This window comes from Microtus ochrogaster, linkage group LG5, assembly GCF_000317375.1.
Source record: "Microtus ochrogaster isolate Prairie Vole_2 linkage group LG5, MicOch1.0, whole genome shotgun sequence".
NCBI classification, from domain to species: domain Eukaryota; kingdom Metazoa; phylum Chordata; class Mammalia; order Rodentia; family Cricetidae; genus Microtus; species Microtus ochrogaster.
In genome coordinates, this window is record NC_022031.1 from 1,838,858 (window position 1) to 1,857,393 (window position 18,536).

The following is an 18,536-nucleotide window of genomic DNA, read 5'->3' on the forward strand; positions in this document are numbered from 1 at the left end:
TCCTCTTGTCCCCTGCCACTCCTAATGGTCCTTCTCTCTCTAATTCTCTTCTCTTCTCTTCTCTCTCTCTCTCTCTCTCTCTCTCTCTCTCTCTCTCTCTTTATTAAATGAAGGAAATTTTTATCCCTGCTTACAGTTCATCATGACAGGAAGTCACGGAGGCATGGCTTGAGGTGGCCAATCCTACTGTGTCACAGTCACAGTCTAGAGGAATGGGCTGGTGCTCAACCTGCTTTCTCCTTTTCATTCAGCCCAGGACCCCAGCCACAGAGTGGGGTCTCCACATTTAAGATGGGTCTTCCTACCTCAGCAAATCCAATCTAGAAATCCCCTCACCAAGAAGTTCAGAGATTTGTCTCCTGGGTGGTTTTAGATCTAGCCATGTTAACAGGAACTTCCTGTCTTACTAATTCTGCAGACTTCCTGTAGTAGTGTGAGTTAAAGAGTCACATGTTTGAGCACTTGGTTTCCAGATAATGATACAATTTGGGAAGGTTATGGAAGCTGTGGGAAGGAGCTTTTTGGAGGAAGTACATCATGATGGACAGGTTTTGAGGTTTATAGTCTGGCTCCACTTCCTGTAGGAATGAAAGGTGATCTCTCCACTTCCTGACTACCTTCTGGCTTCACACCTCTGCTACCATGCCTTTCCTGCTGAGACAAAGAACAGTATCCCCACTGGAACCGAGCTAATGTCAGCCCTTCCCACTCTATGTGGCTTTCTGTTAGAGTGTTCTACACAGCAACAGTAAAGAAACTCACACCGTCCATAACCTTCATTATCAAACAGTTGGAAAACTGCATTTCAGTTAGTGCTTTTATTGGGGGAAATTTATCCTGAAAATGTTTTGAAGTCACTGTCCCAAAGGCTGATTTTCTTCAGCAACAAGTTTTCTGCAGTGGCCAAGTTCTTGCCGGTGTCATCTCTTCCTTCATGCTTTCTCATAGGTCCTAGTGCAGACAACGTTGTTCATGGTGCACTCCTAGAAGCAGAGACATGTGTTAGTGATGACTGTTGACAGGTCAGACTCAACCTTTCCTCTTTCCGCAGACCAAGCCCTCATTCAGGCTACAAAGGAGGGTAAGTAGCTTGATTGACATGCATTCAAAACAGTATTGTAAAAATGTAAACTTGGAGAACACTCACCACTACCATTTTCCCCTCCACGATTTTTCTTTTGATTGTTGTCTCCTTGCCGAGCCATTTTTGGACCTGGATCATTGACCCACCTTCTAATGTTACGATGCTCTATAAATGCATAGGAAGTGATTAGGAGTTGTTCACTACTTTCCACCTATCACAGCAGTAGATATCTACAGTTTAACTTCATGTCTGAAATTCTGTTCTGCATAATGCTCACCTTGGTTCCTGTTAGGATTTAATAAGTCAATGTAGGAGTCTCAACTTTAGACAACTAAATTCATGTTCTCATAGACTAGAATCTACAAGCTATTTGAACTTTTGATCTTAATAATTGTTCTAGTCTATATGACCTTTCATACAATAACAAACAAGTCTGGGGAAGAGGAGGAGTGAGTGCAGATTGCAGCACAAAGTGGTACACATCTGTAACCCTACCACTCAAGGGCCAAGAGCAGAAGAATACTAAGTTGCAGTCAGCTTAGGTTATATAATAAGACCTTATCTCAAACCACAGCATCAGAAAGACTAATAGGAACATTTTACTCCATTAAGCTGTCTGAATAACTAGTAAAGGATTGACTTTTCGCATGCACAGATTCAAACCAGCCCAACCAGACTTAGCAATAAGTCAGCCTGTTGAATGAACCCTACCAACCACCTGTTTCCACAGCGGATGAGCACAGGAAGACTTAACTCCAACTCACCTTCACTTGCCGACTGTCTGCGGTGGTTTCATCAAACTGTTCCCCCAGTTTGAAGGAGATCTCCGTGTTCTGGAGAGAGCTTTCTGTTTGGATGTTAATCTTTTCCCCATTGAGACTAATATTAACAGTTGGCTTTACTAAACCTGCCACATTCCGGGCTGCAAAATCCACTCCTGAGAGACAAAGAAAGATAGACAAAGAAACATTCACACATTCAGGAAGATGTACAACCACCATCGTGAACACCCGCTCTTAAAGAATGCATCCTCCCTCACTGAAAGCTTGACTGCTGTACAGCCTTATTTCTTTTGAAATTGAGTCTCATTACATAGCGCTGGCTGGCCTTTACCTCAAGATCCTCCTGTTCTTGCTTTGAGTCCTGGACTTGTAGGTGTGTGCCACCATTTCCAACCACAGTGTCTTATTTGTTGTTGTCACTAGTCTCTAGATTAAGCCAGGTCCTTCTGTGATGCTGCTAGTCATTCTGTCATCTTGAAAAGCTAAACTCATTTTCTCAAACATTGGTGCTTAATATGAAATGCATGTTTGCTGGATGACTTTTAGGGGAGCAAATGCTTGCATTTTACCTTGTGGAAACTTGCAAAGACAGTGTGGGAAGGACATGGCGCAAATCCTGGCCCTGCTGCTCAGATTGGGGACTTTAAATTGTCAAATATGACTTTTGCAGTAGGCAGACAGAAACTGACTCATCTCTCTGAACACATATTGAAATCTACTGCCTGTTCAGACTATTGACGTGTGCCTCTGTGTAGGAGAACAGATGTGTGTTCAGATATTGACGTGTGCCCCAGTGTAGGAGAACAGATGTGTGTTCAGACTATTGACGTGTACCTCGGTGTAGGAGAACATACGTGTGGGCTGTGAGAAGGTGGCCAAAGCCTGGGCTTCCACCTCAACATACCACAGCTTTCTCCATAGTAAGCTGAGGGTGCCTCAAGCCCTCCTCATGCTTGCATTGGAAGAGAACTTGAGAGGTCTTAGAAGGGCCACAGAACAGAGTAAGACCTTGTTCCAGACTTAACCTGGCGCCAAGTCAATACAAGGGTTATTCTGGTATAAGCCCAAGTTCCCACCCATTACTCTCCCATATCTGTCTATTCTTATGTCTATATTTATGTATAAATAGATGCATGTTACATACAGAAATATGGATATACAAATATAGACAAAAATAGTTATATAATATTACATATAACCCATATTTACTATGTTAGTATATTAGATATATATTATATTATATTTTCTTTCCATACAGGACTTTCTATGTTATCAGACTGGCCTTGGACCTTTTGTCTTCCTGTTATAGCCTGTGACAGCTGGGATTGTAGTTACCCACTGCCATATCCATTTTCAAGTTTCTTATTTGCCTTCAAATTTTTATCCAAAACAAATATGTCTATAAACCCATGAAGAGGTATGGAAATTTCTTTATTACTTCTGAGAAGTTAATACTGTCTGTGGAAGATGAACAGGTATTGTATTTTAAGCATGTTAACTTATTGAGGGGATAAAGCATTGTTGTTTTGGTGCTTAGAAAGAGTACATATGTTATTAATACTGCTAAATATCCATTGGTCATTGTAGGCAAAATGCAAAAAGTGAAGAAATCTGCTTTCTATATGGCTTATTTATAAAAGAGGTTGCTATTAATTATGAAAAATGAATTAACTGTTGTTCTCCCAAAATTCATAGAAAGGTGTAGCTGTGATAGACACAACTCATTATAACTCATGTTTGACTACAGAGCTTGAAGTACAGACAAAGGTCAGGCAGGCCCCCACTCTGAGAGGCAGAGGATGGGAGACAGTCAGGCAGTAAGGAAAAACTGTTCTAGTTCTCATCTCAAGAAGAAAACCTTCAAAACCATGTATGGAATATCACTCACACATGCATGAACACTCGAGAAAAAACAGACTCTCCATGTTATTTGTTGCTACAATGCTTCTAAATTTATAACTTAAGTAAAGCCCAAACGAATTCAATCTATAGCCATATTACAATGATTCTTTCGCATCAGTTTGGGGTTGAATGAAAGCTGCTCAATGAAACGAGCCAGCTAGAGAGACACTCTGCCCGGAGATCTGCACGATGACTTCATACCGGGGCCTGCTGGGACATATATGGACTATAAACTGAGAGAGCTGCGAGCACAGTTAGAATTTTTAAATGCTAATTATTTATTATAAGAAAAACAGCTATTAATAATAAATGGAATTTTAAACATCTCATATGAGTATAACCTATAGTCACAAGAAAGAAAATCATAGAAAATATTTTTGTGAGGTACAAAGTAAGCCCTGACATCAAAATCTCTTGTCACAAATCCCTGAATTCCATGATGGTGTCTCTCACCCAGTTCTCTCATGTAATCCTCGAAGTTTTCGCTGGAGACCAGCTTCCAGGTTCCCAAGAAGGGCTCAATCATCGTGGGAAGCTTTCTGGGAGGATGAGGCACTCACAACCGGCAGCCAAGGCAGTGTCTCCAGCAGCTTATTTTAAAGAACATCTTCATCACGTGGCCTTCCTGAAGTGACCAATGGGATACCAGGAGCCCAGATTCCAGGCACCAGCCTTTGACTCATTGTGTTTACCTTCAAATTAAGAGACAGAAACCTAACCAGCAGAACTTAATTCAGGTCAACCCCTTTTAACTCTAGCAAAGAGATTTACACCCAGGAGTCACCCGATAGATCTTTCCTGCCGAATGGAGACAACTGTCAATGGAGACCAATCTCTCAACACTAATGCTGACTTACCCCCAGGGAACCTCCGGCAAATGTCTGACGAACACCGACTCCATGTTTTCCCGCCCTAAACAAGGACATCTCCGCTTGGTCTGCCTCAGCTGGTTTTTTTGTTTGTTTGTGCAAGTCATAGTGTCCAAGCCTCCCCTTCATTAGAAGAACATCCTCCCTTCCTTTGCTTGCAGGGTTGATGCATTGATATTGTTAATGTAACTTAAAACGCCTACAGTTGCTTGGGGTGAAGTCTAAGGTGTCATTAACAGTATCGTTGTTGTCAATCAAGAATAGCTGAGGACCACAAAGAAGATGCCAATTATTGTTGAGCAGAGCTTTGTGATTTAAGCCTTAAAGTCTCCCTCTCTGCCTCTCTCTCTCCCTCTGTCTATCACTCATTCTGAGACAGGGTCTTCCTATGTATCCCAGGCTGCCCTCAAATTAGCAATCCTCATGCCCCAGTCTTCCAGTGTCTAGGAATGATTACAGACATGCTTCATCATGGCTAGTTTGCGAACTCATTTTTATATTAAAAGATGCCATTTGAGATGGTGCAGGTAAATTTTGGGAAGTTTTTTTGGGGGTAGGGTTATATCTGACATCTACATTCTAAAAAGTAAAAAGGACACAGGTGAATCAAACCTCTATGTAATTCCTTCTTGTTTCGTGTTCTGCTCTCCAAGCAACTGAAGTAGGTCAGAGACCCAATTCACACATTGGATCAAGTGGATTGATGTTACTGCTCTGCCCTTCAACTGCATCAGAGAACTGGAAATTTAGATGGCCAGAAACCAGAAAATGAGTACCGATATTTTTATCTGTGCTATGTCAAATAGATTTTTGACTCTGAGAAGTGTATATTTATCTTTGTATGTAAAGCCATCTCTTTTCATACAAAGCAAGCAAGATATTGCTGTTTGAGCACCAGGGAACAATGATATCTTAGGTGGGAGACAGAACTGCTTTTGAAGAGAAGATATAAAGAAGTGGGGAATGTTATGTTGCTATGACTTGAAGAGTTACTGAGCTGTCTGGAGAGAGCAGAGGCTGGAACTAAAGGGGTCAGGAGAGATCATGCTGATGATAAGGGTCTTAACGGGAGACTGTGTTCTCAGCTTCAGCGTTTAGATAAAGAGCGCGCTGCCAGGCCTGCCTCACTGCTTCCAACTGTTCTCCCTGTACTGGAAGGGACCAGGGAGTGGTGGGCAACTGTCCTTGTTATTCTGAGGTTGACCCAGAAGTGAATATTGTGGTCCCTTTTAGAACTCAGTTGGCCCATAGAACAAAAGGGAAAGTCAAATTCTACCGCCTGTAGGGTTCCCCACTCATGGAAGGAAGGGGGTGGTAGAATGGTCTCGAGTCTTGCTCTGCACACTTTGATTGCTTCTGTGATATTACACTGCTGCACCCATAGTGACACAAACTCAAAAACAGAGCAACGACCAATCTGTTACACGAGTGTCATTGTCAATTATCAGTCTCGTGCCTGAGATTTGTCACTTGGTGATTAAGCCTTTTACTATTGACACATCTTTGTGTCAATAACGTCATTAAATGGTTCATGTGGATCCAGCCAATTACTTGTATGCTGAGTAGGTGATTTCATGCACACTCCACTCACTGTCAGCGACCCAACTCCAGCATGTGACAGTCTGGTTCAGAGCTATTCAGTACCTATTATAGCATACATTTAGATCTTAGAATGAAATGTATTACAGGATGCAGCTTACAGCATTGCATTTCTGCTGGGCATCTGCATGCTGCTGTAAAAGTGAATCAAGAGAGACACTACTTTCTATATTCCTAAAACAGCGCCTGCTGTAAACGACATTGTACACAAATGAGTGACAAAAGAGATAAACAGCTCTCTCTTCTTTTTAACTAGCACTTCCGATTAGTGTCAGCAGGAACTAAAGAACGTGGGAACATGGTGTTTCCCTGGAACTATGATAATCCTTTCGCTCTGGTCCTCCCTGCATGGAGTGGTACTTAGTTTGCATTGTTAGGGCCACAATACCACACAGACACAACTTAAGCTAGGAGTGGTTTATTTGGACTTTCAATCACAGAACTTTTAGTCCACGGGGGGTAGGGGAGTGGGATCAGCCTGGTAAGCTCACAATGGTAGGCATCCAGAGCAGTGGCTCATCACATATCAGTTGACCAGGAAGCAAAAGATATATGATAAGAACTTGGAAGTTAGGTGAACGGTTCACAGAGCCATACCCAGTTGCCTGCTTCTGCCAGTCAGAAAGTGCTTTCTGAAATTACACAGCCTCTCAAAAAGCTGCGAAGCAAACATTCAAAACATGAGCCTCTGGAGGACATTTAAAAGTCAAATCAAAACTTTTAGCCCTGATTTCCAAAAGCTCATGGCTGTCTCATAATGCAAAATGCATTAAATGACTTCAGTAGATTCTGAAGCTTCAGCATCATTCAGGATTCAGAAATCTAAAATTTCTGCTAAGACTGAAAATGATTTTGCAGTGGCTTATGGCTAAAAAATCATCTTCAGTCTTTGAGTAGACTTTTTCCATTTCTTTGAAAGTCCTGGGATTTTTATTGTGGTTGATGTTGGAAATTGGATATTCAAATCTAGTGTTGTACTAACTATGGTAATCAAGTTGCAGTAAGATCTTAGAAAATGCTGACTCTTCAGTTGTGTCTAATAGATGTCCAATCAGCGACTTAACAATGACACTTGGCATCTCCGCCTTTGTGTTTATTTACCTTCTTTACTTTGGGTTAGATTCCTATTCAACTCTACACATAGATGTATTAAAATTTTAATGTGTGTCTGTCAAGATTTGCAGTGATATTCAGCTGTGAATTTTCATAATGTCCATCTCCAGATCTCCTGGTGTAGTGTCTAGAAGTGTCCAGTTATTGTTCTATGCTGTGGAATAATCCTTCTGTACATTATGTGAATATATGTTACTAGGATTGGATTTATAAAAAAGCTGACTGGCCAGTAGCTGAACAGGATAAAGTCAGGCAGGAAAGTCAAACTGAGAATGATGGGCTAAAGAAAGGCAGAGTCAGAAGAGTCGCCAGGAGATGAACATGCCATGCTAATAAAGGTACAACCTTGGTTGCAGAGCATATAAGAGGAATATTGCTTAACTTAAAATGTAAGAGCAACTTGATTGGGGGAGGGGGAGGGAAATAAGAGGCGGTGGTGGGGGAGAGACAGAAATCTTTAATAAATAAATAAATAAATAAATAAAAATAAAAAAAAGAAAGGAATGGGATGTGCAGTCGTTTAGATCGTCTGAAACCTTGGTAAAGGAAGCAGAGCGATAATGTACCTGTTTAAAGTCAAATGCACTGAAATAAAAGGATGTATTTAAAACTACAAAAAAAATGTAAGAGCAAGTTAGTAATATGCCTGAGCTATTGGCCAAACATTTACAATTAATGTAAGTCTCTGTGTGGTAATTTGGAAGCAGCTCCTAGGACAGGAAAACTTTGTCTACAGTTATAGCTTAAACTACCTTTGGGTTCTAAGAATGGTATTTCCTCTCAGATAGATCTCCATAAAACAAGATCACTCCTAGTTAGGATCAACTGGACAATGATGAAAGGCAAGGCTTCTCCCTAAACAGAGGCAATCATAGGGTCATTAGACTGTCCTTCTCCCTAAACAGAGGCAATCATAGGGTCATTAGACTGTCCTTCTCCCTAAACAGAGGCAATCATAGGGTCGTTAGACTGTCCTTCTCCCTAAACAGAGGCAATCATAGGGTCGTTAGACTGTCCTTCTCCCTAAACAGAGGCAATCATAGGGTCATTAGACTGTCCTTCTCCCTAAACAGAGGCAATCATAGGGTCATTAGACTGTCCTCTCAACCGATGAGAACCTCACTGAAGCCACCTTGCAGAAGTAGGACTGAGACAATTATCAGTCAGTGAGCACCTTGACTGAGAGTGTTGGTTACGTACAATGCTTGCCCTCCCTCAGCTTCTTCTTTGTTTACAGCTGAGGCTCCGATCCACACACCTGAGGAGGCTTGAGATGCTCAGTGTCCCCTGCCTTTATCCATGTAGCCATAATGATCAAATTCATTAACTGCCTTCCCATAATTAGTTTTCCGTCTGATTTCTGGCTTGCATGGCCAGTACCACTGTCGAGACTTGGCCAGAATCAAACCTTTGCTTTATGGCTCTGATAACAAAGTACTCTCCTCCTTTCTTTCCCAGGATTTGTTGGCATTTTTCTTGATTTGTTTCATTTCTATTATTTTTGCTAGAGCCCAACCTGAGAAGTAAGATCAACAGTTGCCCCAGATCTTATCTGAGCTCTAGGTTTTTAAATACTTTACTGTGTCTCCCCAATTCCATTCTTCCTTAAGATTTCTTCTGAATGTCTTAGTCTTTAGGTCTGGTTCCTGAAAGGGGAGAACAGAAAGATGCAATGGAGAAGAGCTGGCCATGTAAACATCCTGCATTTAATGGAACTTTTAATACCTTGGATTTCTTCAGTCTAAGAAGATAGGGCTACAACAGTGAGGTGTGTGTGTCTGTGTGTGTGACTGCTGGCCTCTGTGTATGACCTCTGTGATCATCAGCTGCAAGCATCAATCCAAACACACTTCCAGGGGCTGAGAAATGTCTAAGTGGGTAACGGCGATTGTTGCCAAATGTGATGACCTGAGTTCAATCCTTGGGGCGCACATGATGAAAATGAGAACCGATTCTTGCAAGTTGTTCTCTGACCTACAAGCATACTGTGGTATATGTGCTTCAGTAAGAATGTTCACACACACACACACACACACACACACACACACACAGAGAGAGAGAGAGAGAGAGAGAGAGAGAGAGAGAGAGAGAGAGAATATGTTTTTTAAAAAAGAAAAATAAGTAGTTCACAGTATTTGCAAAACAAAATACTATGGTTCATCTTAGCTCCTTTAGGATGTGTGCTCCAGAGATTTGGGCCCATTGGACTCCCAAGGCCTGAAGAGTAGTACCTGCCTTGTTTCTCTGACCTCTCTCCATCAAAGTGTTACTTGTGGAGCAGATACCCATAAGACGAATGGCTGTAAACTGTAAAGAGGGCATCTAACCAGTGATATCAACATCAGAATGCACAATGTTATTAACACACATTGATTATACATTAATTGTTCTGCTGTTGTGTTAAGAGCTGAAACCAACCAATATTGACCTTAGTTTATCATGTGCTTTCCATTGTGCCTTCTCAAACATTCCAAGGATTGAATTTATCCCCTGGAACTCTGTTTCATTAGGTTCTGGTACCACACATGGCCTTCAGACCTACTTCCTGCCAGGATAACTGCTGAACTTCAGAATCCTACACCTCTTCCCCCTTTGTCTTAGTGCTCTGAGCCTCAGCTTCCAGGTCTCCATGGAAACAAGGGCTCCTCCCATCAGGTCATTCTGGTGATCAGTGCTCTGAGCCTCAGCTTCCATGTCTCCATGGAAACAAGAGCTCCTCCCATCAGATCATTCTGGTGATCACAGCAAGGGGCCGGACACCAGCATTTGCTCTTAACAAATACTGGCAAACTGGTGATTATTATACTTAATGAATAAATACTGATTTGTGTAGAGTGTTTAATAAAAACTCAGAGACAGATATTGGGGTTCAACCTGAAGGTCAAAAAAGCAAAACAGACAGGCCCTGGCTCTTTCTCTACCTCAGTCCGAAATGCCCATCCTGCTCCCAAGATTCCTCAGCCTGAGACTGTGTCTGAAAGCTGTCTGCTTCCATCTTATATTCCTCTCTAGGGCTGGGGTTAAAGGTGTGCATCACCACTGCCCAGTTCCTATGGCAAACTAGTGTGGCTACTGGGATTAAAGGTGTGTGTCGTCACTACCTGGTCTGTAAGGCTGACCAGTGGGGCTGTTTTACTCTCTGATCTTCAGGTAAGCTTTATTAAAATACAAATTAAATCACTACAGGTTTGCCAATATTTATTAAGACTATTCTAAACAACCCTACACAGCTCTAGTGAACCCAAATTGTGGGCCTCACTATTTTTTTGATTAAAAAATATTCTCTGACAAGGAACCTAATGTCTTCTGTGGTCCCTCTAACCCACGGTGCTACACGTACAATGGGTGAGCAGAAAATGAACAGCTTTGGAACTATGTTCTAAAGAAGACATCACAATATAACAGTATAGATTTACTACTTCTCAGTTTTTTGGTAACATGTATTAATTTATACGTATTGGGTGAGGTCGGTGTGAGGTAGTGTGATACTTGAAGATATTTGTATAGTGTGCTCTTGTTCAATCCACACTTCTGCCTTACCCTAAATAATCTCCATTCCACACCCCAGGATGACTTTCCTTTAACATCTGCAGGTGAGACAGAAGGAAGATGCTACACTTGCTTTTTGTGTCTGCCTTGTCACTCAGCATATCCCTCACTATCCCTGAACTGTACGCTCAAATGGAGTTTTGTTTTGTTAGAATATAAACCTGTGACTTAGAAGTTTTACTCTATATGTGCAAAACCTCAGTGCAGAGGTGCTTCATGCATGCAGCACACATAAACACACACACACATCTGCACACACACACTTCCTGAGAAACCCGAGGGCTGTCTTTGTGTGTACAAGAATGTTTTAAACCCGTTTTATATTTGTATGAGCACTAAGCTTCCCTGCTATTGCATGTGCGTATACATACATTTCAAACCTCACTGCTGTTATGCCTGTGTATGCACAGATGCTTTAGATATAGTGACTCCATAGAGGTTTGCATTTGAGTAAAATGGTTGGTGATAATAAGCATAAATGTTTGAAGCCACTGAACATATTGCATATTTGTTTATGAACTAGCATGTCATACTTGCCTAGCATGAACATTATGGGATGCCTGGCATGGCTTCTGCACTGCTGCTAGGCACAGCGTGTTGCTATGACTGGATGTGCTTTGTTCCCTGAAGGCTCTAGTACTGGAATCTGCATGCTCAGTACCGTGTGTTAAGATACTGGGGGCATCAAAGGGTAGGGCTTACTGAAAGGTTGTTAGGTCAGTGTGGGTGAGAATGTGTGTGGAAAGTCCTCTCATGGGATTAGTGGGTCCTGCTAGATCCCACAAGCACAAGTTGTTGTCCATGACAAGAATGGCTCCTCCCTGCTGTGTATCGGGGAGATGCCCCTCTCCCTTATCACTTCCCATGATAACACCTACTGTTCGGTCAGAGCCCACTCTCGGGGCTGCACAAGCTTGACCTTCAGCCTCCAGCTAAGGAAACTTTTTTTTTGTTTTGTTTTTTTTTTTTTGAGACAGTATTTTTCTGTGTAACAGTCCTGGCTATCCTGGAACTCCCTTTGTAGACCATGCTGGCCTCAGACTCAGAGATTCTCCTGCCTCTGTCTCTGGAGTGCTGGTATTAACAGCATATGTCAACACCACCTGCCAATTTATTCTTTTTAAAGCAAACAGCCTCAAAGTTTTATTAAAGTAATGAAAGACTGACTGAATCATCTGTTTTAGACTGAGAATTTTACACTAGCTGAGCATGCTGGTTCATACCTATAACTGCAGAACATCAGAGGCTGAGGCAGGAAAACCGCAGTTCAAGACCAGTCTGGGCTACGTAATAAGAACCTCTCTCTCTCTCTCTCTCTCTCTCTCCCCCTCTCTCTCTCTCTTTCTCCCCCTTATTACACACACACACATACACACACACACACACACACAGACACACACACACACGGAGACCAAAGTGCTTTTCTACAGCACTGCCGAGTCACAATGCCCCAGGACAGGGCGGATATGAATGTGTATGCTTGAATCACACGGATGTGGATAATTGCGCTGTGTTTAAAATTACCCCTGGTCTTGGGCAGATAGCTTCTAACTTAGGTATGTTGAAGCAGGGCTTAATACTCAGTCTTGGTTCCTATATACTTTCTCTTATCTGGGACATTTCATGGACACTGACTTTTCTACCATGCAAAATTATGAAAGATCTTATTACCTTTATCAGAACCAGGATAATAATGCAGCTTTTCTATTTTCTTCACTGAATTATGTATAGACACACAATAAAATTAGACACACAATAAAAATATCATTGCACCACTTTCTAAATCTAAAAAGGTTTTATTTAATCAACACAACCATATTCAATAACATTTAGCTTCTGGGAAAATTAGTTGCTTGCTAATTAGTGGGAAATCATCTTTTTAAAAACAATGCATCCAACCAAGTATTGTAGAGCTCGATGCAAATTTCAGTCCAGGGCCACTCCCCTTGGCTCACGCCCTTTCATAAGTTCTGGTAGAAGTGACGCCTTTCATGACGCATTCCTAGACACGGACACAAATCCATGGTCAGAAACTGACAACCATGTGCAAATGTTTTTATTTCTCGGTGTTGGAAAGCAAATAATATTCAACAAAAATACATGTTTTAGAGTTCTGTGTTTGTATTGCACATCCATCCCCGAGTGGACTACATTAGGATGATGCAAAGACCAAGACGATGCAGGTCTTTCTCTCAGGGAGCTGGAAAATCCCCATGGTAAGTGGGTACTATCAGCAGAAGCACAGAACACACTCTGGTGAGGGTGTTGCATGAGGAAGCTTGTGACACCAGAGAGGAGCAGGGGAAACCATGCTGGGAGGAGTAACCCAGAGGGGCAAAGCCCAGATTCCACTCTAAGCTCCAAATAAACAAAAACTGCAAATGAACCTTTTGTGCTAAAGCAGAGTGAGGGTCCTGAGGCCCGGATGCAGGGTACTCACCACCACAAGCTTGTCGTCCTCTCGCTTCCTCTTTATGGTGGTGGACTTCCCATCCCATTTCTGCACCTGCACCAGGGCCCCGTTTTCTAGGGTGATGAGGCTCTGCAAACACAGGGAAAGGAGACAGCAGTTTGCGTCTGAATGCCAAAAGTAAGATCGAGAACATGGAATCTTGACTCAGAAAAATATCCTGAGGCCCTTACTCGAAACAACAAGAATAAAGTCCAACAAGAAAAGGAAAGAGAGAGGGAGGGAGGGAGGGAGGGAGGGAGGGAGGGAGGGAAAAAAGATGTCTTAAAAACAATAATGTAGAACTTACATGTATATGTATATCAACGTACATATTTTGTAATGTAGAACATACATGTGTATGTATATCAACATACATATTTTGTAATGTAGAACTTACATGTGTATGTATATCAACGTACATATTTTGAACAGAAATAGAACACATAGAACATAAAATTATAATTTGAAAAAAGAGACTATCTTGGGAAAGGAGCTAGATGGCAAAGCGTATGTGGAAGTGGTGGCATTAGAGTGGCTTTGATTATTTTATAAACTTCCTCTAAAGTTTTATTGCTCTAACTTACTTCATAGACACGACTGTATGACACACAAAATATGCTAATCATTTTTAACATCAGGAAACTTAGTAACATGTCATCCTCATTCTAAGGGCGACAGTGTAGGTATGGGAGCTAAGCTTTCCCCCTGCCCATTGTCTTGATATCGCGGTTATAGGTCATAGCATCCAAAGCCAGGCCCACACCCTGCACCAGCTCCACCACACCAGCTCCACACACCAGCTCCACCACACCAGCTCCACACACCAGCTCCACACACCAGCTCCACACACCAGCTCCACACACCAGCCCCACACACCAGCTCCACACACCAGCTCCACACACCAGCTCCACACACCAGCTCCACCACACCAGCTCCACACACCAGCTCCACCACACCAGCCCCACCGGTTCTCACCTTCACTTTCCTGTCATCTGCGGTGATTTCTTCAAATTCCTGGCCCAGTTTGAAGGAAATCTCGGTGTTTTTGAAAGTGCTCTCTGACCGGATGGTGATCACATCTCCATTGACGCTGATGATCATGTTGGGCTTGGCCATGCCGGCCACTTTCCTGGTGGCAAAGCCCACACCTGGAGTTAGGACAGAAAACATGTCAAGCTTACACATTTGCGTCCACGAAGAAACAGACGCCAGATTCCATGAGGCCCCTATAAAACAAGCTACGCAGCTAAGCGTGCTGCTCCTAGTCCCTGAGGACGCTCTCAGGAGTGATCCCTCAGATTTACTCTTAGCTTCTCCCCTTCTTCACTTCAGGAGACTCATCATTGACTTCAGCATAATCTATAAAGAGATTTAATCTTCACACCTTGACGTGTACGTGTTTTCTGTATATGCCGGCATATCTATAACATACTTGTAATAATGTGGCAATAATATATGTATATGTATCTATCTCTATTTGTGTTTATGATAGACACTGCTTGACTATTTCATACTTTTTTAAATATAAAGAGCTGTAATTAAAATAACTCTTAAAGTCAGAGACCAGGCCTGATGTAGAGGGAGCGGGTTAAAAGTTCATCTATTTTGATGTACAGAACCCAATTTTCTCCGCATGTGTCGCCGAGACTAATTTTCTAGGCTTCCTTCCCACATCACTCCCTCATGAAATGAAGATCTCTGATTAATTTCTCTAAAAGGAAAAATGGTTCCTACATACCATGCCATTTTAGAGTGCCAATACCACTCCCAAAATGTGGAAGAAAAATTAAAGGGAAGCTCAGTAAATCTTTTGAACTCAAGAAATCAGAATTCCGCGATTCAGAACAGTTTGGGAACTAGCACTTCGCGTCTCAGTCACTCAAACCTTGTTTATTTCAAGGAGGGAAATGCTTTCCTGCAGAGGGTGAGCAACTTACAGCCTTAGATGAACGCTAATAGCTTCCTCTCCCTGCCCGGGCTACACAGAACTCCTACACCATAGCCGGGCTAACTTTTCCAACACAAATGCTTAAGCTAGAAGTGAGCGCAGGGTAGAATTAAGGCTGACCAGAGAGAGCGCAGGGCAGAATTAAGGCTGACCAGAGAGAGCGCAGGGCAGAATTAGGCTGACCTGAGAGAGCAACGCCCCCTGACAAGTGGTGCAGATGGAGCCTGCAACTTGGTTCTCTGTCTAAAAAGTAGCCACTGTGAGAAAGGGATGTATTTCCCCTTGAATCCTCACTCTGCCACAGTCAGCCCGTGCGGGGCAGATGCCAATTCCAGAGGGGCGGAGCCTGTGAAAAGCTGCCGCTTCACTTGTTTCTTTTAATTTTATTTGACGGCAGAAGGCAATACCTGCTCACTGTGCCGCAATGACAGCTGCCAATTCCATTCAAGAAATACCTTACTGCCTTTAATTATGAGTCTTTCTCAATTTAAAGTGTTGTTATTATAACTTAGATATAAATATCACAAGTACTAAATATTCGTTTCAAAAAGTCGATAGCTAAAAGTGGTCCAAACCTGGTGTTTCTGGGTCAGTACCTAGTAATTAGCATACTGGCTGGTATCTAGCCGACATGCCAAAAGATCAGTCATGCTAAAATTCCTGACAGATAACCTAAAGGTTCCACTGTGTAACTTAGGGAAAGGGTAAGCCTTTGAAAATTTAGGGGGTCCTGTCCTAATGAAGACACTCTGTGCTATGGGATCTGACTTCTGAAGGCCCAGAGAGAAGGGCTCAGGGCAGAAACTCATGGGAAAGTGCATCACTGGCTGCCAGCCACTGTACTGCTGCCTGTGGTGCTTGGTAAGCCTGAACACAGCAGCACATGGGCAGTGGGGACAGAAGACAAATCATTCTGAACCTGTGCTGCTACGGGAAAGACGCGCTCTGCATGCGCCTCACTTGACAAACTCCCCTTCCAATTAGTCACTAGCTCTCTGACATCCCACATCATCCCAAACCAGTGAAAGTGTAACCCCCAAGAAGTCTTTCCAAAAGTCAAGCTTTTGACTACCGTGACATTGAGACAGAAAAAAAATTTTCTAAAATGTATTTTCCAACATGATGTTTTCTAAGAAGGGCAATATCATGGCTTCCGTTTAAAGCACAAATTACTCCATGCCACACAAAAAGTGTATTTTCCTTTCAAAGCTATTGTGAAATTTTTGTGTAAAAGGAGATGTTAAAAATGGACAAAGAGTCAAGTGAATCACAGAAACAGAAGGGTGGCAATGAAGGCAACACCTTGTCATTCTATGGATCACTAAGAATTCCCTCCCTGCTGGTTCATCTGCAGGACGCCCTAGGCTCAAGCCTCCTTCAGGAGGCTTCCACGACACGCTCTTTCTTGTACCTTCTGCAGCCTCCAAGCAGAAACCAGCATTTCCCTCAGCAACTGCTGCCAGCTCAGAGCCAGCTCACAGCCCTCTCCCCTCCTCAGGGAACCCCCAGACCCCACCATACTCACCCACTTCTTTCATGTAATCGTCGAAGTTTTCGCTGGAGACCAGCTTCCAGGTTCCCACAAAGGCATCGCACATTCTGTGGACTTTGGAGATCTCTCTTCCAGGTGAGACAGAGGCCGCAGGAGGGGAAGGTGCTGTGATCCTCTTGAGTCCAAATAACTCCCTTTTAAAGATGTCCCAACCATGTGACCGCAGCAGTGACCAATAGGGGTGACCCCAGATCATTTCCTTCGTTACTAGCCCCTGTATTTTTTCCTCTGAGTCATGTTTTTAATAGAAATTTCTCAACTTTGCTTCTCCCTGGCAATGATCACTGGACTTAGAGTACAATTATTTTTAACCAGGAACAGCGTATTTTAAACGTTCCTGTTTTGGCTGTTAAATGCTCAGTGCACTGAACTTCCCCCTATTATTCCATATGTAACTTACCTCATTGAGGAGGAGACAATTACCTTGGGACACACTTTGACCCTCTTGTGTTGAGTTTCAATTTTACTGATACCACAGTAATGTGCTTAGAGTTCTGAATTTGAGGACAAAAAGCCTGCCTGAGAGATTCTTAATCTTAATGGTTCTTTTGTTGAGACAGTGTTGTTTCAGGGATTATAGCAAAATAAATAGTGAAATAATGTTGAAATAGTCGTGGTATGTTAAGTGACATATATTACTAAACCTGGTTTTTACTTTTGTATTGTGCCTGATAGAAAATTGAAGTTGCTCATGTGGCTTATGTTCTCTTTCTTTTGGGAGGGCGGTGTGAAGAACAGCACAGTGACACCCTGTCCAGTTCTTTATACACTTGTGACTCAGATGCTGTGATGACCACAGGGATTACAGCGAGCCTCACCAGGCATCGGCCTGCTCTCAAGGGCCTTTCATTCCCCCGCTGGGGAAGAAGATGGTGTGCAAAGGGACAGTTAAGAAAGCCTCTGCTAAGAGCAAGCAGCACACGGTGGGCTGACACCTTGGCTGCTCTGAGAGGTGAGACTAGATAGAGCCATCTGGAGGAGTGGCACAACCGGCTCACTCAGACATAGCCATGCAGCTGGTCTGTAAGTCAGGACAAGTGTGGATGGGTGTGCCTCGTAAGAAAAGACCAACTTTAACGGGGCCATAGTGGCACACGCCTTTAATCCCAGCACTAGGGAGGGCAGAGGCAGGCGGATCTCTGTGAGTTCGAGGCAGCCTGGTCTACAGAGCAAGTTCCAGGAAAGGCTCCAAAGCCACAGAGAAACCCTGTCTCAAAAAACCAAAAAAAAAAAAAAAAAAAAAAGACAAGACCAACTTTAAGACAACAACCTTTGTCCAGATTCACCCACTGTGAGATACAATCAGGTATCCAAAAAATACACCAAGGCAGTCTTCACTGACCATGTGCCTAAGAGTTCATTGTTCTATTGTTAACACAAAACAGAAGTTCATAATAAAATTTCATTGGACCCGCAGCCTGTGTTCTTATGTTTTCATGTTTAGCAGCTGATCCTTAGCAGGGGATGGTACAAATGAGATCTGCTAAAGACAATCATATGTTCCTGTAATTATTTCTAATAAGGAGAGCAGTCTACAGGAATGTCTCTTTAACTTACATAACAGTGACTTCTGCAAGAAGTTTGGAGGTAACACTTGTAGGAAGCGACAGAGCAGCCCAGCTCTTACCTAAAGGGATGCTGGTGTCAGAAGCAGCTCCATATGTATTCCAAACACACGGGGGCTCC

The 18,536-nt window shown here is 42.7% G+C and overlaps 2 protein-coding genes across 2 annotated transcripts; both read right to left on the reverse strand.

Annotated features, from left to right (window-relative positions):
- Nucleotides 1-799: 799 nt before the first annotated feature.
- On the reverse strand, nt 800-4,381 carry Fabp9 (fatty acid binding protein 9). Its single transcript, XM_013351755.1, has 4 exons — nt 4,222-4,381; nt 1,849-2,021; nt 1,148-1,249; nt 800-983 (listed from the first exon to the last, which is right to left on the reverse strand). The coding sequence occupies exons 1-4, from the start codon at nt 4,292-4,294 to the stop codon at nt 933-935; spliced, it is 399 nt and encodes a 132-aa protein (XP_013207209.1). The 5' UTR covers nt 4,295-4,381; the 3' UTR covers nt 800-932.
- An 8,293-nt stretch (nt 4,382-12,674) lies between these two features.
- On the reverse strand, nt 12,675-17,079 carry LOC102001667 (fatty acid-binding protein, adipocyte). The gene is made up of 4 exons (XM_005361811.2): nt 16,824-17,079; nt 14,326-14,498; nt 13,339-13,440; nt 12,675-12,900 (listed from the first exon to the last, which is right to left on the reverse strand). Exons 1-4 carry the CDS (start codon nt 17,044-17,046, stop codon nt 12,850-12,852), a joined length of 549 nt encoding a protein of 182 aa, XP_005361868.1. The 5' UTR covers nt 17,047-17,079; the 3' UTR covers nt 12,675-12,849.
- Nucleotides 17,080-18,536: the final 1,457 nt, after the last annotated feature.